The sequence below is a fragment of the Myotis lucifugus genome, unplaced genomic scaffold, assembly GCF_000147115.1.
Source record: "Myotis lucifugus unplaced genomic scaffold, Myoluc2.0 scaffold_12, whole genome shotgun sequence".
Taxonomy (NCBI): Eukaryota; Metazoa; Chordata; class Mammalia; order Chiroptera; family Vespertilionidae; genus Myotis; species Myotis lucifugus.
The window spans coordinates 12785917-12809560 of NW_005871060.1; the positions used below are offsets into that span (position 1 = coordinate 12785917).

General features: G+C 37.5%; 1 protein-coding gene across 1 annotated transcript in view; it reads left to right on the top strand.

Annotated features, from left to right (window-relative positions):
• GRID2 (glutamate ionotropic receptor delta type subunit 2) overlaps window positions 1-23644 on the top strand; it is a 1225688-nt gene that overhangs the window by 672004 nt on the left and 530040 nt on the right. The window contains exons 7-8 of the mRNA XM_006084662.3: window positions 10017-10070; window positions 20474-20647. Coding sequence (XP_006084724.1) covers window positions 10017-10070; window positions 20474-20647 — 228 coding nt within the window. The remainder of the gene's footprint in view (window positions 1-10016; window positions 10071-20473; window positions 20648-23644) is intronic.

The window sequence follows — 23644 nt, forward strand, 5'->3', positions numbered from 1 at the left end:
TCTGTGTGTGACAGGGTAGAGCCATAACCTCCCTCATTGGCCCTGCCCTGAGTGTGACAGGGTGCAGCGCCCCAACCCCCTGATCCGCCCTGCTCTGTGTGTGACAGGGGGCGGTGCCCCAACTCCCCTATCGGCCCTACTCTGTGAGTGACAGGGGGGAGCTCCTCAACCCCCTGATGGGCCCTGCTCTGTGCGTGACAGGGGGGAGCTCCCCAACCCCCTGATCGACCCTGCTCTGTGTGTTACAGGGTACGGAGCCCCAACCCCCCTGATGGGCCCTGCTCTGTGAGTGACAGGGGGCAGCACCCCAACCCCCTGATCGGCCCTGCTCTGTGAGTGACAGGGGGTGGTGCCGCAACCTCCCCATCAACCCTGCCTTGAGTGTGACAGGGGGCGGTGCCCCAACCCCCCAATCGGCCCTACCCTGAGCGTGACTGAGGGTGGCATCGCAACCTCCCGATTCGCCCTGCTCTGTGCATGACAGGGGGCGGCGCCCCAACTCCCCAATCGGCCCTGCTCTGAGCCTGACCAGGGGCTGCACTTAGGGATTGGGCCGGCCCTCTGCCACCCGGGAGTAGGCCTAAGCCAGCAGGTCCTTATCTCCCAAGGGGTCCCAGACTGCGAGAGGGCACAGGCCCGGCTGGGGGACCCCCCTCCCCACCCCCCCCCGAGTGCACAAATTTTTGTGCACCGGGCCTCTAGTATTAATATAATAGCCTGTTGTGTAACAAGTTAACATGAAAATATGGTAAAACAGGCAAGGCAAGGGATGGGATGAATGGCCCTTTAACAAACACCGCTTGTCTTGATTGTTTTGGGATAATGTACCTTTAATCACTATAGCAGACATCTAAAAGAACCCCAATGCAAGCAGAGACTCACAATGAGTTAAAACAGAAACAGAGTGATCCCCTGCACCAAAAATAATTGTCAAAATTTTATTTATATCCCCATCAGGCCAAGTTTTTTAAAAAATCCTGAATTCACTTTCAATCACTATTCAATCTCTGTTCAACAATGTAGGACACAGGAAGGTGGGTCTATGCCATATAATGAACCCAGAATCTCTATTTGCCTGCATTAGCACCCATCCTTCCACATTAAGAAGCACAGCAGATTGCATATTGTGGCCAGTTCTCGGAAGTGGCATGTTTCCAGCTCCCAGGGGATGTGGGAAGACTCAACTGCTCAGCAGTAACAATAATTCTAGCATATCCATTTATGAAATAACTTTGGCAGTAATGGCAAGAGGATTTGGATGAAACTGTGTTATGGTCTTCCAGCTGGTAGAATAGAGCAGAGATTCTAAAGCAAAAAGCTCAGCATGAGATGGCAGATAGTGGCTGCTTGGATAAGGACAGAAGAGAGTTGGGGATCCATGCTGAGGTTAAGGGGAAATGCAAACCAGTCATTGGTTTCAGAATATCCCCAGGCTGCCCAATATCAACACTAGGGATTACTGATGCCATCTGCTGGATATAGTTGGGATTTTAAAATGTCCTCATACTATGGCTTCTCAGTTCTAATGTGAGGGAAAAAACAAAGCAACAACAAAAAATGAAAACAAAACAAGCTAACGATAATAATAAAAATGCAATCAATGGAAATTAATCCCAGCTCACATTATCTTTACTACTAGAGGCCTGGTACATGGATTCATGTACTGTTGGGGGGTGTGGCCGGCGGGGATAGGCCCACTGTGGGAGCGCCACTCATCCCAGTCAGCTGAGCAGCGCTTCTACTGTGGGAGTGCACTGACCACCAGGGGGCAGCTCCTGCGTTGAACGTCTGCTCCCTGGTGGTCAGTGCATGTCATAGCGACTGGTCAACCAGTTGTTCTGGTCATTCAGCCATTCGGTTGCTGGGCTTTTATATATACTAGAGGCCTGTTGCACGAAAAGATTCGTGCAATACACCTTCCCTCCCCCTGGCTGCCAGCACCGGTTTTCCTCTGGCACCCGGGACCCAGGCCTTTGCTCCGGCTGAAGCCGCCTTCCAGCCTGCCAGCCCCGGGTCCCCCGCGGGAGGGCCGGATGAGGGCAGGGTGGGTGATGGGGATCGTTGCGGTCCTGCCTGCCAGCCACAGGTCGGGTCGCACACGGGATGCCTGCCGCCCCGGGTCACAGATAGCAGGCCCGGATGGCGGCGGGGCAGGTGGGATGGCGCTGTCTCGCCGTGCCTGCAGTATGCAAATTAGCTGCCATCTTTTTGGCTGTTAATTTGCATATCACGCTGATTAGCCAATGGGAGGCGTAGCGAAGGTACGGTCAATTACCGTGTTTGTCTATTATTAGATTGGATAGATATCTTAAGAAGGCTGAAGTGTTTTATTGTCACTCTGTTTTTGAGATGTGTAGTATTTATTGCATTTGCTTTTCTTTTAGAACAAAACTTTCTCATAGTACAGTTAGCCATATACTGAGTGGCCAGATTATTATGACCACCTGACGTTTGTAGGCAAATTAGCTATAATTTCACACTGAAGTTGCTAAAGGGCCAGACCATTATAAATAGGGAAGCAGGTTGTTTACCACAACAGTAGAAGTGATTTTTTTCTGAAGATATGGGTAAACAATGTGATTTAACAGCCTTTGAACGTGGGATATATATTATGATGAGTGGCCAGATTATTATGACCACCCCATCAGTACTTCCTTGGGCCACCTTTTGCCTTCAATACTGTGGTGATTCTTCTTGGCATTGACTCCACGAGATGTTGAAAGGTGATGCGAGGAATCTGACACCATGCCTGATGAATAGCACTGTCCAGTTCTGTGAGATTGGATGGTTGTGGAACAAGCTGCCTGATGGCTCTTTTAACTTCATCCCACAAATGCTCAATTGGATTGAGATCTGGTAATTGTGGGGGCCACCTAAGCAAGGTAAAGTCTCCCTCATGTTCTTGAAAGCACTCCTGCACAATATGAGCACCGTGGCATGGCGCATTGTCTTGTTGGAAGAAGCCATCTCCATTGGGATACGCCATCAACATGATAGGATGAACTTGATCAGCAACGATACTTAGGCATGTTGTGCTATTCAGACATTGTTCCACACGAAATAATCATGGGGAAATCATGCCAGGAAAACATGCCCCAAACCATAACACTGCCCCCATCAACTTGAAGGGTTGTACTCATGCATGTGGGGTGCATGCTTTCATGCTGTTTCCACCAAATTCTCACTCTGCCATCTGCATGATGCAACTGGAAACGTGACTCATTGGACCACATGACTTTTTTCCAATGCTTGACTGTCCAATCCTTGTGTTCCTATGCGAATTGGAGACGTTTTATCTTGGTAACTGCAGACAGCAAAGGTGTTCGAACAGGCCTTCATCTTCTATGTCCCATATGATGCAGTGTACGGCTAATTTGCCTACAAACGTCAGGTGGTCATAATAATCTGGCCACTCACGTTCAAATATATCCCACGTTCAAAGGCTGTTAAATCGTGTTGTTTACCCATATCTTCACACACAAAAAAATGGTGTAAATGACACCCAGGCAACTGCATGTAGAGTTTGTACTGTAAATCCATGAATCCCTAGCTAAAAATCTATGCATTATAAGCTTTATTCATGATTTATTCCTTTCTATACTTTATTGGAGAAGAGTGCAATAGTTTTGTTTAGTTTTGACTTGCTATGTTTTATTAGAAAGGAAGGAAAAAGATTAAGAGGAAAGAATCAGTATCATTATTTGGTCAGAACTATTGCACTTGAGTTTTGCATAAAATATGGTAATTCAACATTTGTTTTTGTTTTGCAGAAAATTGTACCCTGTAGGGTTATTGTAAAAGCATGATTTTAAAAAGACAAAACTCCTCACAGTGCTTTAATAAAATTTTAGATCTTTTAGAAATGTGTGGCTAAATTAACATTGATTCTAGTCTACATTTCTTAAAAAGTACTAATCACATAAGATTTGTAATGGGAAAAAATGGTTTTCATGATTAAATTCTTTTGGAATATGCTACATTCCAAGTATGTTCTCCTGGAGTTCCGTAAAGCATGCTAGTTAATATAAGGAGTTGGTATTTATTGAGAATTTACAGTGTGTCATTATTGCATTTAATCTTTGTTATGATTCTATTATGTGGACACTTTCAGTAATCCTAGTGACAAATGATGAAACTAAGAAAATAGATGTATTTGTTGTTTGACTTTAGAGCTCAAGCTCATATGTCTGAAAATATGTGCCAAAATAATTCATGGAAATAATAATTCACATTAATATTACTTTTGTGTTAATTATATTTTGATACTAGAGGCTTGGTGCATGAAATTTATGCACGGGTAGGGTCCCTAGCCCTGGCTGGCAATCAGGGCTGATTGGGGCCTTCCGGCTGCCGGCTAGGGCCTTCCTTCACTCCGTGCTGCTCCCTGGTGGTCAGCGCATGTCATAGTGAGCGGTCGAACTCCCTGTTGGTTGAACTCCCAAGGGGAAAATTTGCATATTAGCCTTTTATTATATAGGATTAACATTAACCTGTTAAAATATTGAAGAATAATGCAGTGATGACATCTATTTATTCTGGCATTTCTGAATCTATTTGGCTGTAGGATGCTTATGAATTTTAGTAGCAATAGTTTCCCAAAGAATACAGTTCTAGAAATGCTGATGATATAAGCTATAGTATTGCTGCAGATGAGGAGACAGGGAGGGAGTAGCCTTTACTATTTCTCTGGCTACTTGCTTCAGAATAACCACTGGTGTCCTCCCCCAGGCATGCCATTCAGAGGTTTCCACGTGGCGATGTGGAATGGGCAGCGAAAGGAAGCAAACCCCTGAAATCATTGCTGCTGCAGGTGCACAGCACACTGGAACCCCTTGTATAAGTGTGTGATATTTATTTTAGTCCATCCTACAGAGGGAGCAAGCTTAATTTAGTTAAGCCACAAGGTTGAGTGAAGAACAGCATGTTGCTCTTTATTGTTTAGTCAATTAAATTGTCCTCTGTGCTCGTAGGAAATGTTCCACATTTATTACCAGTGAGGTACATGCTCTGGCAGTTTCTTTGCTTCAGATTGTCTTATTTAGCACATCTAAAGATTTGAGAACAAATGACAGAAGACATGGTGATAACTTGTTGGGCTTTTCTAAAGATTCAGAAGTTCTAGAGTATCTGCCAGTGACAGATGGTCTGTCCTTTCTCAGGGCTTGTCTCCCTGACAAGATTTGATTCCCCCCCCTCCACCCCCGCCCCGCCTCCCGTCATTTTGCTCATACACCTAAAGGAAGTTCAGATTCTGGGGAGGTTGATAGTCTCATTAGTTGTAACTACATTACTGTATATCACTGTGGTAGCAACTCTACCTGAACATGCACCATGCTTGGTTACTAATTGTTAGTTACTAATATACACACATATAGCATGGTATAAGAGGGAAAGAGAAACAAATTACCAAGGAAAATTCATACTTCCTCTCTTCCTGTTATTTTGATAACCAAACACACTAGAATCCTCATTGGATAGTTTTATTTTTTTTCTTGTTACTTTCTTTTAATAGTCCAAGCATAATATGATGTTTTCAGCACTGTTTTTTATCATTATGATAATAAAATATATATTGTTTTTAGGACCTTCAATATTTCTTAGCAAACTATTTTTTTTTAATTTTGGCTCAAAATGTACAATCACTGCTTACTAACTTACTAAACCTTTATAAGAATCCACAGATTGAGACAACTATAACAATGATGTGCTTAGATATAAAATAGGTTCCCACTGACAAAAAGGACAATTTCAAGTCGTTTAATCTCTTTCATTGGCTTCAAATGTGTTTCCTGATTAACTTACTAAGAGATGTGCTACTTAGGGGAGGAGGATGGGGCAAGGAAACAGTTTTCCCTGTTTGAGTTCTAATGTAACTGTGGAGGCAAATACATGGTTTCAAAAATTCTAGAATGTCTTCCAATCACTTCTTAATCCTTTACTCAAGACTAACTTAATTATTCCAGCTAGTAATACCACTAGTTCAATATAGCATTACTTAGGCTGAAGTGTACCAAGTGGAAAGAGATTAATATTACTAAAAGATGTAAATATTATCAGATATATTCGTTTGGGATTTACATAGTTGGCCTTTGTTATCTACACAAGTAGCTGAGAATTTCTTTCTTTTCTTTTTCTTTCTTTCTTTCTTTCTTTCTTTCTTTCTTTCTTTCTTTCTTTCTTTCTTTCTTTTTTTTTTTTGAATTCTCGCCGGAGGATATTTTTCTATTGATTTTTAGAGAGAGTGGAAGAGAGAGGGAAAGACAGAGAGAAATATCGATGTGAGAGAAACACATTGATTGGTTGCCTCCTTCACACTTCTTAACCAGGCCCCAGGCTGGGGAGAAGCCTGCAACTGAGGTACTTGCCTTTGACCAAAATCGAACCTGGGACCCTTTGGCCTGCAGGCCAATGCTCTCTATCTACTGAGCCAAACCCGCTAGGGCCAATAATTTCTTTTTTATGTAAATAAGTCTCTCCTAAGCATGCTCACTATAGTAGCTCACTTTGCTAATATGTGAAAACAATAAACGTTATTGCTCTTTTGTACCTTTTAACTCCAATATAATTTTACATGATATATATATATATATATATATATATATCCAATAGTACATTTTATGTAATATAACCAGTTGTACAGTATATATCTAATATAGGCAAGGCATATATGTATAGGAGTTTACCTACTCCTATATCTATATTAGTCATTTAAGTGAAGGGACTCAAAACCTACTGGGTTTCTACGATGTAGGCTATTGACCTCCCTGTCATTTTTTAATGACCCTTATTAAATGCTCCTTTCATAACAGATATCAGTTACTTTTTAAATTAGTACCTGTTTCACATTGCTCACTTTTAGAAACATTCAATTATAAACAATCAGAGAACTCATGCCAGCTCATTGGTTATGCGTGAAGATGTTAACCCTGACCCAAAGCAATTATATTCCTCTTTTAGTGGGCAGTTCCTCAGATAATGAATGAGAGCCTTAACTGTCTATGTACAACCTAGCAATACAGTTTTCAAAGATCCTTTAAAACATGGTGTCACACTAACACATGGATTTTAGTTTTGTATACATGTATATTTGGGTATATAATTAAAGGGATGAGAGATCCAACTTTTCATTTTTATATACCTTTTCCCTATAATATGCTTTCCTTCCCCAAAGAAAAGTGGACTTGCAAAAAAAAAAAAAGTCCTGCATATTCACTATGTATGAAACGGCCAACAACTATTGCATGGTTTTGAAATCATGCCTTTATAAAATCACATACATTAAAATTACTCTAATGAGTTTGTTTATTGAAATTTGTTAGGGCTAGAAAAATTGCATAGCTGAGATTAATAAAAAAGAATTGCATTATATAAGATATGCTAAATTATTCCAACAAGTAGGCCCAAAATGTAATAATGTCTCCACAGAACAGAGGTTTATTTCAGGGTTAGTGCAATACCACGTCAGGGAATGGGGATTGGTGTCTGCTCCATGAACTCACACTATTGTGATAAACAGTTTATTTTTTTAATGCAGTAATGTGTTAATAATTTTCCTTGTTTCAAATTTGTACTGCCAGATGTGTCATATGTTAGTACTCATGAGTAAAACCAAAGACAGGAGTGAGAAAAGATGATTTCCCTGCTCACAGTATGCAAGGGAGGGTGGTCCAGAGAGTGGAATCTGGGATTCGATATTTGAAACACAAGATTGAACCTGTGACACTATACTTTTTCATGCTCTTGCCTGAAAGTTCATTTCCAACATGAGAGTGAGAAAAATTAATAAGTTTTATGGACTAGACAAATTGCCAGTAAGTTCCCATTGTAACTCTTACCTTCTACTTATTTCATAAATTCTGTTGGACAAAATAGCTTTTTACTTATTAAGTTTTACAGGTTAATGCAGAGTTCCCATAGCCTGAATTTTGCTTAATCTGGCTACCTGGTATAGATTACTTAAATGGGAACAATTTAAACTAAATTGAGTCATCTATTCACTCTACTATTAATATGGCTTCAGAAGTACATTCAATCTATATCTTGGCTTTCATTACTCTTCTCTCTGAATTCTCCCTATCTTCATGCTTTAGTCATTTTCCTTTATCTATACCTGATTTCATTTCATGCAGAGAACTATTTTTCTTATACTTGAGTCTTTGGTTTGTATGCCTTTAAGTTTTTATGGAATTCCCACTAATTTTCTAACACTGTTTATTGTTAGTAAATTACTGATGATTTATTTGTCACTGACACAGTGTAAGAAAAATAATCATAAAATTAGGAAGAAAGGCTGTAATTACTGGAGTAAAGTGATTTTATATTTTTTTAGCTAAAATTAAAAACTTCCCTGGATCATACTTTCTACATTAAGTGTCACATATAAGTGGAGCATGCATATATTTCAAAAAAATGATAGTAATGATATAACTCAAATAGATAACATATCCTAACTTCTATAAGAATATATTATCTTTATATATCAGTAATATTATAGGGGCCAATGTGCTGTATTTTGAAATCATAAAATTTACACCAAAATTAAAAAAACATTCTGAAAATAATTATATACTTTGAAAAAACATCACATTTCATAAGAAATATATTTGCAATTGCATTTCTTGTGCTTGAATACATCTTTCCATAGGCATTTCTCAATAGGACAAAGACTGACCACCAAAATACAATGCACACTCACTTTCTAGCATTTCCTTGCTATTTATTAGAAAGCATCTTTATTTAAAACCCAATCTTTGGGTATTATTGCTGAAAATAATGGAATAATCTCTTAAAAAAACACTCCTGCCCATTACTGTAGGTCCTCTGGTTACATCGGAAATTCGTTCCTAAGGTGACGTAACACGATTTTCTCCTTAAGTCGGAACCCACCTACATAAGCACCTGTCACTCACATGGAGCACATACACAGCAGTAATGAAGTGAAACAGTAAAAAAAATTTAAAAGAAAGGTAATCATTCCTGACCTTTACTTGTGGTAATAAATACTAAAAACATAAAGCACATATGACATACATTGAAATGACGGAACTTTTTTTTTATAAATAAATGGGAGATGGCGACGTAACCACGAAACGACGTACATCGAGTCCGACGTAACCCGAGGACTGTCTGTATATGCCTATATGCCTTTTGCTTTAAATCATAATAACATGTCTTAGACTGTGTATGATAAGATTAGATAGAATGGAAATTCCATACAAAAGCTACCTTTACTACAGAAACACACACAGAGACAGACAGACAGACAGACACACACACACATGCACGCCTTTCTGTTTTGGCCTAAGCCAAGGATCCTTTAGAATCAATTTACCCAAAGTTAGTCAGCCAATACTGTTACCTATACATCGTTTGCTTTTACATATGTTTTATTTTTGTTCACGTTATTAGCAATTTGAAAGCCACTGAAATTACCCACCTGTAAGGTAATGCTAATATAATGTGTATTGCTTTTAGCCTTTACATTCAGCTACTTCAACAAATGGATCTCTTTAGAATACATGTGCAAAGCTTTTCAGAACATAGAGCAGTTTACTTTATCAAGACAAGAGCAAGATTATACACGGGGAAGTGTTAGAAGATAAGAATGCTAAGCCAGATTGTAGAGGGGTAGTACTTAGATATTTATTAGGTGGATAATAGAAAGCCATCAATGTTTATTTGGAATAGGAAGTGCGATTCAAACTCCACTCTCAGTTAAATCACTATACAGTATCATAATATTTTTTAGTTGAAACCTATGTTTTTCTAGGCTTTTGATGAAGTGTATTTTCAAATTTTAATTAGCAAGTCTATAATGCCTCCATACATCAAACACCAATGCTTAATCCACAGTTCTTTGGTAACACTTTTCAATCATCAATTGAATAACGACTTTTCTAACATATCATTTATTTATTTACTTATTTTTTATTTTATTTTTTCAAAGTACATCCATTTGGTTTGGTTTATTTTTCATAATTAATACTGACTGATAGCTGGTTTGTTTTCTGTTCTAGGTTGTGGAGACTAATTTGGTTGCTTTTGACTGTCACTGGATCATTATAAATGAGGTAAAACCAACTAAATATTATTGTCAACTCTGGGTCCTGTTTTTATATGTATAGTCAGAGCATTTCCTCTGGCCTTGAATGTCTAAGTGGAAACAAACACAAAGTAAATGTTCATCTTACTGAGTGGATTCTGTTAAATAAAAATAGGATAAGAAGGGTCTTTTTTAAAATTATGAAGGGCTTTGTATGAATAAAATAAATGGAGAATGTCTTCCCCACTGAGTATCTTTTAGTCCTTTCCGTTGGAACACAGTGCTTGCTTCGGGAGATTATCTTTACAAAAAGTACAGTTCCTCTTTGTAAGTGAATTCCTCCCAGTGGAGTGTTTGTGTTCCTTTTATATTGTAATATTGTTTCTAGAATTTTTATATCCACTCCCCTTAAGTAGTTCAGCATATTAATATGAATAAACAAAAACAGATTTTTTCTTTTCATAAAGGAATACAACTGTTTTAAAATCCATCAAGTTGTTAAATTCCTTGTGAAAGTTTTTTTTTTTACTTTTGTAACAACAATACATATGATTAAAAAGGCATTACAATATGAGAGCCTGTGCAATTCGTTTCCATTAGCACCTGCCTGTCACATTTTGAAAAGGACAATGAGCAGATAAGTTATGGATAAATAATGAGATCATGTGGATTCGGCCTCAACAAAACCTAGCATTAAATAAGTTATTTTACTTATGGATAAAAATAATGTATTTTTTATCACTAGATACTACATATTGAATTATAGAATAATAAATTTTGTTGCAGGGAAAAATAGCATTTTGGGTAAGACTTCTGGTTTTGCAGTCAGCAAGATCGGGTCAATCCTTCCTCTAAAATTGGTTAGCTATGTTACTTTGGATATATACTATAAAGCATCCTGTTCCTCAAATGTTTCACTTGTACAGTAACTATAATAACATTTACTTTACTCGTTCATAATAAAAATTAAGTGAGATATTTATCTAGTAATCTTAACACAGTGCCTCAATAAGTGATTGTAGTACACTTAAGTTCAAAGATTATATTCTTACACATTATTTTGTTGAGTAGTATACATTACTTTATGAGGGACTGAGGGAATGAGGTTCATAGAGAGTAAATGAGTTGCCTTTTTTTTCCATAGAAAAATGAAAATGATTTCCAGTTTCAAATTGTTTTTCCAACACCACGCTTCATTGATGGACTCGTTCTTTTTAGCTCAGTAAGAAAAAAACACACATAAATCTGTAAACATCTTGCAAATCTGTTTGGGTTGGCCAAACGTTATGATTTAAAATTATATTTTTAAATTTTAAATCAAGACCTGTGTGGTTTTTTTTGTAGGGCGTGGCTATAGGGTTAAGCCTAGAATTGACCTGTTGGCAAAGCCACAAACAAGTCCCAGCTTAGAGGGCACAGTCCTCTTAGCATAATTAGGCTTGACCTTATGACTCCCTAGATTCCTTCTTAGGTAGCTAATGGACTGTGGGAGGTGCAGTAAGTGCTGCCAAAACAAGTGAAACTCACAAGAACAGTGTAACTATGGTGACCACTACCTTGTTTACCCCTGGCTATAAAATAAAGGCTCAGCTTGCCTCTGGATCTTTCTCTGTGGCCTCAGCCAGGCACAGGAAGATCCACCTAGACCCAGCTTATTCTCTCTGTCATTTCTTCATCCTTCACTGCCCCCACTCAGGCTTGTGAACCCTTTTTTTTTTCTCTAAAATTCCCACAGGTAACATGTATGTGTGAGATCTGCTTTTCAATGAAGTTTTGATATCTTCAAATTTTGTAATGCCCCTAATTTTCATCTAGAATCCTATATAATAAACCCTAATATGCAAATCAACTGAATGGCAAAACAACTGGTCACTGTGACATGCACTGACCACCAGGGGGCAGACGTTCAATGCAGGAGCTGCCCCCTGGTGGTCAGTGCACTTCCACAGGGGGAGCACTACTAGGCCAGAAGCCGGGGCTCACAGCTGGCGAGCACAGCGGCAGTGGCAGGAGCCTCTCTCGCCTCCGCGGCAGCGCTAAGGACCCCTCGGGGGATGTCTGACTGATGGTTTAGGTCGGACATCCCCCGAGGGCTCCCGGACTGTGAGAGGGCACAGGTCAGGCTGAGGAACCTCCCTACCCCAGTGCACGAATGTTGTGCACTGGGTCTCTAGTGACTAAATATCAAGATAGAGGGAAGAGAAAGGGAAGCTTACCAAACTTGCAGGTTAACATTTTATATTAGATATTTCACTTTTACTTTTCTGCAAGGTTCAAAGAAATAGAAAATTTGCCAAATATTACACAACTATTAAGTAGTAATAATAGGATTCAAAACAGCAATTTCCAGTGTAAAGCTTTGGTTGCTTTTGCTTTGTTTTCTTTTCCTTTTGTAAAAATAACTTTCCTTATAGATTATATATTTGAAATGCCTGCTACCTTAACTTTAACCTTAAGGGAGCCAATTATTTTATTATTTTTTCTTAATTTAATTATTTCCTTAATTACTATTTTTTTAAAAAAATAGAGAATCCTTCTAAAATAGAGAATCCTTCTGTTTTGTTTGTTTGTTTGTTTGTTTGTTTTCTCACAACCACCTCTGATGTGGAATTGATCATACAGATTTCCCAATGTGAAACACATTGGAGTAATTTTATTTGTTCATGTAAATAGAGTTGGCTAGGAAGTAAAAGTGATATATTGCCTCCCTAGAGACATTGATTAATCAAACTAGTTAATACTTATATCATTAAATGGAAATGCCCATTCTCTTTATTCTTTGACTAGAGGCCTGGTGCACGGATTCAGCACTGGTGTGAAACCAGCTCTCTCACACCCCCTGAGGGGTCCCAGATTGTGAGAGGGCACAGGCCAGGCTTAGGTACCCCACCGGTGCACCATCGAGGCTGGAGAGGGACCGCAGGAGGGCTCCAGGGCATGTCCAGCCCAACTTGCCCAGTCCCAATCAGCTGGACCCCAGCAGCAAACTAACCTACTGGTCAGAGCGTCTGTCCCATGGTGGTCAGTGTGCATGATAACGACTGGTTGAACAGCGAACGGTCGGATACTTAGCATATTAGGCTTTTATTATATAGGATTAGATCAAAGAAGTAACCCCTGAATTAATTATTTTTTCTATACCTAATGGAACTGATGAAATTAAACCTGAATCTTAAAAGTGTGAATCATGTAAAGCTCCCCTGAACACCAGTGGTCATCTACCTACTATTTAAGGTGTCAATTTTCACTGTGGAAGAAATCACTCCTCCATGCTATATATGTGCAGTCTGACTGAGTAGACTGGCAAGCATGTCACTCATGGTGAATATGGAAATAATAACAATTATACTTTAATATATCTTTCATAAATATTATGGCTCATGTTGTTAAAGTTATTAAATCTTATTACATAAATTCTTAGGAGGGCAAATGCTATCTTTAAATGGAGTTTAATAATTTGAGCCATAATTTTGGAAATAAGCACATAAACAAAGCAATCTAACCAGCAAATAACTCAATAAATGTTAGAAGTATAGAAGACCTTAATTATTTTTTTGCTCCTTTACACTTGGTTCTTCTATTGTGATAATCGAATCTAATAAAAGACAAACATGCAAATTGACCATACCCGCCAATCAGAGCGACTATATGCAAATTAACCCAACTAAGATGGCGGCCGGAAGCCACAGAGCTGGAGCAAGCAGGAGGCTTGGTTGCTCCAGTGATGGAGGAAGCCAAGCTTCCTGCCTGCCGCGGCCAGCTCTGAGCTCCACTGAAGGCAACAAAGTTTCAATTATAGAAGGTAAATAAATCCCAGAATAAAAAAAAAGAAAAAAGGAGAGGCTGGGAGCTTCCGTCACCGGGGGGGGCTTGGCAAGCCTGAAAACGGCCCTCAGCCCCTCACCTAGACAGGCCAGGCACCCCAGTGGGGACCCCCACCCTGAAGGAGGTGTGACCAGCCTGCAAACACCCATGAGGCCCTCACCCAGGCTGACCAGGCACACCAGCGGGATCCCACCCTGATCTAGGACACCCTTCAGGGCAAACCAGCCAGCCCCCACCCATGTACCAGGCCTCTATTCTATATAATAAAAGGGTAATATGCAAACTGACCCTAACAGCAGAAAGACTGGGAATGACTGGTCACTATGACATACACTGACCACCAGGGGGCAGATGCCCAATGCAGGAGCTGCCCTCTGGTGGTCAGTGTGCTCCCACAGGGGGAGCTCTGCTCAGCCACAAGCCAGGCTGATGGGTGCCAGTACAGCAGTGGTGGTGGGAGCCTCTTCCGCCTCCTTAGCAGCACTAAGGATGTCAGACTGCTGCTTAGGTCTGTTCCCCACTGGCAAGTGTACATTCCCCGAGGGCTCCTGGGCTGCCAGAGGGATATCTGATCGCCAGCTTAGGCCCAATCCCCCAGGGAGCGAGCCTAAGCCTGCAGGTGGTCATCCCCCGAGGGGTCCCAGACTGCGAGAGAGCACAGGCCGGGCTGAGGGACACCCCCCGCCCCTACTGAGTGCACAAATTTTTGTGCACCGGGCCTCTAGTTATTTATAACATCCCTTTAGTATTATTGAATCTCTTAATCTCTCTCTCTCCCACAGCTCTTTGCTAGACCTTGAGTAGAGGTGTCATTTCTTTTGGACAGGTTAATACCACCTAGTCTTTGAAAAACCTGATGTTCACAGCCCACACTATATATATTGTTTATTGTTTGGTAGCTCTTCTAGGTTAAAACTCAGAGATTAAGCATATTGTTTTTGTATTTTCATCCACCCACCAATCGTCAGTATATCTGTAGTCAGCACTTTTGCTTCCACATGACCTCATTCTGTCACCTCATTGTCTTTGAAACATGCCTCAGAAAACTTGACTCTCACTACCTTTACTTCATTTACAGCCTTTTGTGTACAAATCTATAATGGATGAATCATATTTACCCTAGTGTCCATAAAAGAAGAAATACGGATTTTCAAATATTCTAGGGAGCAAATAAACTCTAAAAGTAACAGCAACAACATCAGCAATAAACCCTAGCAACATGCAAAGGTCCATTTCAATTGAACATGGAAAACACTAATCTGTCTAGTTTGCTTTGTATAACTACTATTTTATTGCCAATTTTAAAATGGGTTGCAAACATTTAGTATATAATCTTATTGCATCAATATTTTTTTAGAGAGAGACTATAAATCAGGTTGGCATTGAACATCATGATACAAATTGAGGTAGAAAGTTGAAAACAACATACATTTTTTTCATTTGCATTACATGAGCTGCAATAATGAGAGGCTGTGCTCGTTCACATGGTGTAATCAATCATATGTTAGTAGTTGATAATGGTATTTATCTTCTTCCTACAATCAGTGGGTTCAGCTCAGAACAGCCTTTCCATGTAAGCATTGGCATTCCTTCTAGGTCCTGAAGCAGATGTCCTAGCACTTTATTGAAATTTTACAAAAGTTAGAAATTCTGACAGGAAGATTCACACATTATAGAGCTACAGGAAGTATAATGCTATGTGCACCTTCTGTTCCTGCTAATACTGAACCAGATATTTGGTACCATGACCTCTTATTTAAATAGTTTAAGTCCATGAAAAAAGAAGGGAATCTTTGTGACAGCATGGATGGACCTGGAGATTATTAGGCTAAGTGAAATAAACCAGTTGGAGAAAGACAAATGTATGATCTCACTTATATGTGGAATGTAATGGACAAAATAAGCTGATGAACACAATAGAAGCAGAGGCATGGGTACAACGGACAGACTGACAGCTGTTAGAGGGGGTGAGAGGACTAGATTAAAGAAGGTGAAGGAATTAGCCAAAGAACATTTATGCATAACCCATTGTCACAGACAACAGTGTGGTGATGCCCAGAGGGAAGGGGGAGAAGGGAGCTGGGTGGACGAGGGCAAAAGTGGGGGAAGGGGTTGAAATGGGGACATCTGTGATAGTGTCAACAACAAAAATAAAGTAAAAAAAATAAAAATAAATAGTTTAAGTCATTATTCTTTGTTAAGCACTGCTGAATTCCGCAGTTAAGAAGTTGTTGAGATTTTAAAAGTTGGTATGTATAATGGATGTTTTTCATTTTTTCTAGTTTAGTGATTAATTGAACTGCTCACTACTAATCTGTCAAGCAGAGAGTTGCCATTCTGCTCCTCTTCCTGCTGGTATACAGCCCACAGCTGGTTTTATTCCATGCTTCCACATAATGTTGGTATAATTATTTCACACTAATGTTAAATTTTATGGAAGCATCAAAGGATCATCTTTGCTAAAGCATGAAGACTATAAACATATTAACAAATACAACAACAAAAAGCATAATCTTTTTCAACTACACCACACAGTAGTGTACTGACAATATCATTATTAAAATCTGCTTTATTCAGAATTGTTAATGTTATTAAAGCATCCCACTGTCTAGACTTAAAATTTCAGGTATCTATCTTTAGAAGACAGTTTGGTGAAAACATGCCATTGATTTATTCATTCATTATTTTCTTGATACCTATTATGAGCCATCTGAGAACTTTGTTAAATGAAAGAAGGTAGAAGCATGAGAAAGGAGGGAGGGACCCCTTCTCTGAAATAGTTTATGTATATGTTGGTGTCCAATCTATTGGATTTTGAGAGTCTTTCCTTCCCTGAAATTCTATTAATTTAAGCCTAAGCTGATACCCTACAAAGATTCAGGATTGGTCCAATTTTCCTAAAATATTTGCTCTCAAAAGTGCCTGTTTCTGGATGGAGTTGTATTCCTACCAGATAGTGTAGTTTTCCTCTTCTTTCACTCTCACACACTTCAGGGTTCACCCACATTAAACTATCACAGGAAAGCAAACAGGAATATTTTATTGGATATTTTGACTTTATTCTTAATAATTTTGATTATCCATGTAAATTATCTTTTGAAGGGAGGAAAACACTGTTTGCCTTGCTCCTAGAGAAGTAAAATAGAAAAAAATTAGATACACTAGAATATATTTGTCAATTTTTTTATCATAATATCAATTCCTCTTTTATAAATATACTTCACATAAATAATATATAAAAGGTAAATATTTTTATAATCACTTCTTAAGATGCTTTAAAACTCGGGAAATTTCTGTATATTTTATAGAGATGGACATGTTTGGTGGGACTGGGGGCTTGGGAAAAGGAATGGTGAATTAGTTCTTCACATGATTGTTTAGAAAAATCAAATAGTTTATTTAAAAAAAAGAGCAATAAAATGATATTAATTCTAATAGGTTATATAATAGCTTAATATATATATATATGCCTAAGCAACCGAATGACTGAATGACCGGTCAACCGGTTGCTGTGATGTGCACTGACCACCAGGGAGAAGATGCTCAATGCAGGAGCTGCTCCTGGTGATCAGTGTGCTCCCACAGCCAACGCAGGAGCTGCTCCTGGTGATCAGTGTGCTCCCACAGCTGACCTCCTGCGGCCAGCCAACCTCCCGTGGTCCCTCCCCCTGACCGGCCAACCTTCCGCAGTTCCTTCCTCTGGCCAGTTGGCCCCCTTGATCAGCCCTGATGGGACAGGGGGCAGCCAGCCAACCTCCTGTGGTCCCTTCCCACCGCGAGCCATGCCAAGGGACTCCACCTGTGCATGAATTTGTGCACCAGGCCTCTAGTATTTTAATAAAGAAGTTTACTTATTGATTTTTTCATCTAAAAAGATCTCTTAATAGACTGAGCATTCACTTGGCTGTCAGTGTTCATATAGCATTACATCTACCACTCCTGAAATACATCTTTTGAAATGCAGAAATAAAGTTCTCTAAGTATAAAATAGCTGCCTAATCAAGTTTTATATCAATACCAAACTATTTTTGAAATCATGTGTCAAACTAAAATTGCAAGTGAATTTTTTGAGACAGACTGTCTGTTAGTTTCATTCAGAATGGCAGATTCTTTCCTCCAAGAAAATTGCTTTCTTTTTTCTTTCTCAATAATAATTGGCAAAATATATTCAAATTGGTATTTCCTCAGATATACTCTAGTTGCTCTGACACTTAAGAACTTCAGTTTTTGGAACTTATAAAAGGTAGTCATCCCTTTTTGTGAGTTTGAAATAGTCTTCTTAAAGACTTTGATTCTTGAGAGGTAAGTTTATTATTCCTTTATAGAATCATTCAGCTATTACATGCTGAAATAATATATCTTTATAGTTTTAAATCCCATCATTCATGACATTGATCCAAATAATTTTTGTGAGGAAATATGAACTCCTTGTTTAAGTAATTAGTTTGGAGAGTGTCTCATTTCATGACATTTATAAATTAATACTGTAAATACAGACAGACTTTTGAAAGAAGAACTTGGAATCTTTTTTTTATAAAGATTATTTTTTAAGTTATTTATAAAGTGAGACTAACAGTACCTGAATCCTTGTTGTTTTCAGCAGAAAATAAGATAATATATTATCTTAGTGTTTTACCCAACATAGTAGGCACTTATCAATGTAGGTTTTTATTCTAATGTGCTGATTTGTAGTTCAACATGGTGAGAGTCATGTTGGGTTGATACTGTTTGATAAAATGTTGATAAAATTTAGTATTGTTAAAGAAAAAACACACACCAAAATGGAGTTAATATTATAGAAAAGTGGTACAATTTTTTCACTGCCCTTTAAATAAAAATGTCTGCACAATATGGAAATTTAATTTTAGAAATGTAAAGACACTGCATAGCAATATTAATTAACTTTAAAAGATTTCTTGCCTTAGCTGGTTTGGCTCAGTGGAAAGAGTGTCAGCCTGCGGACTGAAGGGTCCCAGGTTTGATTGCGGTTAAGGGCACATGCCTAGATTGCAGGCTTGGTCCCCAGTGTGGGGCGAGCAAGAGGCAGCTGATCAATGATACGCTCTCATCATTGATGTTTCTATCACTCTCTTCTTCTCCCTTCTTCTCTGAAATCAATAAAATTATATTTTTAAAAACAAGATTTCTTGTTAAACAAGATTTCTTGTTAAGGTTAAGGCTAAAAATGATGTTGAAGGATACTGTATAATTCTTTATGAGTAGGTGACAGCCAGACAGAGTTTTTGGTGGCACAGACTAAAGGGAAAATATGGCATTTTAAGCTGAGAAAATCACTTATTTAATAGTACGTTAAGAGTTAATCAACCAAAAATCCAGGACATTATACTGGATACAGCTGATGGCGGGTGTTATTTAATTTTCAGAAAATCTATATCACATAAAGATCATAAATAAAGGATGGATACGCTAATATATGCTACAAAGCAGAAGAAACTGATGAATGCTCACTGCATTCTAAAGTTTGTGTCAAATCTTTTATTTCTTTGTGATTAGAATCTCCTGAAATGAATAAGTTCATTGCAAAGGGTTCATTGATTTAAGAGGTTCCAGTGGACATTAGGAAGTAAAACTGCTTTAGTAAAGACGGCCTTAAAACTAAAATTTATTCTGACCACTTTTATTCTGACTAATTCCAATTAGAACATGTGTATGTTATAAAAATATTTCATTTTTATTGCTCCTACATCCATGATTGAGTTAAATCCTAAAATTTAATCTGGAGTTGGGAGGCAGGGGAAAGTATAAAACACATTTCTAAATAACATTGATTTGGATAATAAGCACTGTATTTCTTCATTCACTCATCCTGGTTCACTCTGTGTTAATCAAAAGAGTTTTCCATCTTTATGTTAATACCACAATTACATACTAACTTATTTATTCAACATTTAGTGAGCACTTTGTTTATTTTTAACCAAGAAAAATCTATAGGTTAACATGGATAGTTTGGAAAAATTCTTTAAAAATAATATCTCTTCTTGCTCATTCTACTTGCCTTATTAAAGAGCCCCATTTTTAATGGCTAAGAACAATACATGTTACTCTTTCATTGCAACTATCTTCCTAGGTACTCACAATACCTTGAGATACACTAATGAATCATGAATTATAATAGCAATATATTTTGTGATTTTTTGATGTGTAGATAACCCATATTTTTCTAAAGCATTCAACGTAACAAATTATAAACTTGCTATTAATAAAGTATACAGGGTGTCCCAAAAATGTATACATACTTTAACAGCTTATAGTTCACTTTTGAAAATTAAATATATTTTAATAAGCACTACCTTTATAATTACTCAGTGTGTGTGTATACACTTCTGTGGGGCACCCTATATTTAAGTCAATTGCTCCCATTTGGAATTATTTAAGCATTAATGGATATAATGTAAGCACAAACAGCAAATACAAATGAGTTGATCATTTTATGAACATATGTTGTTTTCTTTTGGCTGAGGGCTAAGCATTAAGTAAATGCATTACAGTAACCCTTAGCATTTCCAGATGACAACCTATTAATAGATTTTGTGTTTCTGTTACTGTATTAAAGCATTTCTAATTCTTCCATTTCTTATCTTATAGGAAATAAATGACATGGATGTGCAGGAACTTGTAAGGAGGTCAATTGGAAGGCTGACTATCATTCGGCAGACATTCCCAGTCCCCCAGAATATAAGTCAGCGATGTTTCCGTGGCAACCATCGAATATCTTCAACATTGTGTGATCCAAAAGACCCATTTGCTCAGAATATGGAGGTATATTCTAAGTATTGGAGTATTTCTTCCTATGGCGCTTTGCTGTGCAGTTGTAGAGAGTTGTATTGGATTTAGAATTTTACATGTTTGCAATTTCTGAACTATTCCCCTTCTGCAGCAACTTACTAAGACAAAGCATCTTAGGAAGCACAGCGAATCTGTGTTGTTGTTTTTTAAAACTTTTTAACTTCATTTTAGCAAAATATCTACTTGTTTCATAATAATATAATAAGTAAAGGTTATTTTCTTCTCAGCAAGTAAGTAGATCCATAGCATTTCTCATGGTAGAATTTGAGATTGATACTCCTTAATGCCAAACGCCAAATAATTGATCTAATAAACTTGATTGGAGGTTTTTGACCTAACAAGGACAGACTTTCTTTTTAAAGATTAGTATCCAGTTTGAAGTAGTTCACAAAAACTTTATTTAGAAATGCAAGCAATGCTATAGTGTTATGTAGTCATATTTAACTCAGATGGGATATACCTGAAAGCTTCGCTATTCAGAATACAACAAAGAATTTGAAAATAAAATTTCTGAGCAGCAAAATAGAGAACACCAAGACCCTGAAGCTACCTCATAAAAATGCCCTTTAAGTACTCACCCAGAGCCCATTTCTTTCTCTTAAGGAAAATCCCATCAGATCTTTTTGTTTTATTTCTCTTTGCACAGGGATTTCAATATGTCAATTTGAAAGGGGATTACAAAAGGCAGGTGTGAGGATAACAGTAGGGAGCTATAAGGTTCACTCTCTAGCAAAGCAAGAGGCAGGAAAAAAGAAATCAATCAGAAATCTAATTCAAATATTTTATCAGTGAAGGACTTCTCTTGTAAAAACAACTCTGTGTCATGAAACAGTTCCTCAGGGTATCACTGTAGTATACTGCCAGCATATTAGTTAGTATTTAAACAGTAGCCCTGAGATATCAACAAAGAGTAAAGTCATGGTCAATTTCAGAAGTCAAAAAAAATATACATTTCAGAAAACTATTCCTTCAAAATGTTTACTATCAAAATATTTTAGTACTTAGCGATGGTCAGTTTGAACATTTTGGAAATATAACCCTAGTAGAACTAGTTCATCCCCAATAATACCAGATAAATAAGGGAATTTTGCAAAACTACCTCTTCTTTTGAATGATAAATCCGGTCTCACTATCTTTAGTTATGTTTGGATTTTTTTATGAGTTGTTACATATCCAAACTATTTTTTCATACTTACTACCATTGCAATGAGCTACATGAAATACTAGGCAGCCCATTAGGGATCATTGCCCATAGAACTTTGTTTCCTACTCGATTTTAAGCTCTTGTAGAATAGGTTCCCTCTAGCACATGACATCATAAAACCCCATCAATTACCAGTCTATCTTTACTTCCCCCATCATACCTACCCCAGTGCTTTGCACCTTTGTGAATATTTGTGGATTTGAATGTAATTAAGGAGAAGGCAGTGGTCAAAATAAGTCACTCTGAAGTGTAAACAAGACCTGCTTAAATTTTATTGCCTATCTTATTGAATGCTTATAATGACCCAGTTTTCCATATTAATTGGTTGTGAGTATAATTGATGTGGAAATGATAGAATTTCAATTGTAGAAAAACATGAAAGAATTTTCATTCAGAAAATCTTGAAATATCCAAGACTCTTTGTGTAAAAAGAAGTATCAGAAAGTATACAAATTGTTAAAGCAGGAAGTAACTACACAGATTTTAAAGCACATTTATCTAACAGAGTAACCATTCTGCTTCAATTAATTCATTTCTTGAAATCAAGGAAACAAACATTTTATTTAGCTTTATATTCCCCAACTTATCTGATGAATTAAGGATGTAGATGAAGCACCACCCCTCTATCCCACAACTTCATCTTACTTCCCTCAAACACACAGATGGAAAGAAGCAAGACAATTACTTTTTCTTTGAGGGTTTGTTACTCAATAACTTCCCTATTATGTATAATAGAATTTAACCAAATAATTAATATCCAATCTAATTAAAAGGATAATATGCAAATTAACTATCACTCCATCACAAAGATGGCAGTGCCCATAGCCACAAGATGGCAGTGCCCAATCCTGGTCAGGGTACGTGCAGGAGGCAACCAATTAATGTGTCTCTATCAGCTCTCTGTCTCTCCCCCTCCCTTCCACTATCTCTAAAAATCAATGGAAAAATATCTTGTAGTAAGGATTAACAAAACAAAAATAAATAAATAAATAAAGGAATCTTAAAAAAAATAAAATAAAACGAGGCTTAAAAATAATTGTTCATAATAATAAATAATCAAGTGGATTTGATCACACATTGTAATTTAGAAATACTAGAAAAATACTTGGGAAGAGAATTCAAGTATAAAAAAACTTTGATGAATGTCTCAATTTAAAAAAGAAAGCAAAAATATTCTCATAATCATAGTTTAATATACTAAAATTAATATCTACATGAACTGTAGAATATAGTATTACACATACGGTTTAGGGAACTTTAAATAAGACAATAAGACTTTCTAAACAGCAAATGCTGCCAAAGTAAGTCTTATATAAATTTTTAGGTTGCTATAGTGTCATAAATATACTTATTGTATATTGATGTTTATGTAGGGTTTGACAAATTTTCCTATGAAATCCTTTTGGAAAGACATTAAAAAGTCTAGATAGATTGATGTTAGTCAAACATTTTGACCAAAGGTCTCCTAAGAACAGAAGATAGTAACACTCTGGTCTCAGATGGTTTTTAAAGTTCAAAATATGTTAAAGTCTCATTATTCTCTTTAAAAATTATAACACATGAGTTTATTTTAAATAATTTACCGGCTAAATTTCTTAGTTGATTTTTTTCCCCAAATCTTCAAGCAAAATTGATATGCCTCAGACATGGCTCAGATATGTTCTGTAGCTTTGAATATTTCCTTGTATCAACAATTTACCACCAGGTTTTTTGTTACCCTCAGTTTGTGAAGTGTGCAACTAGAGGAATACTCAGACCACATTGAT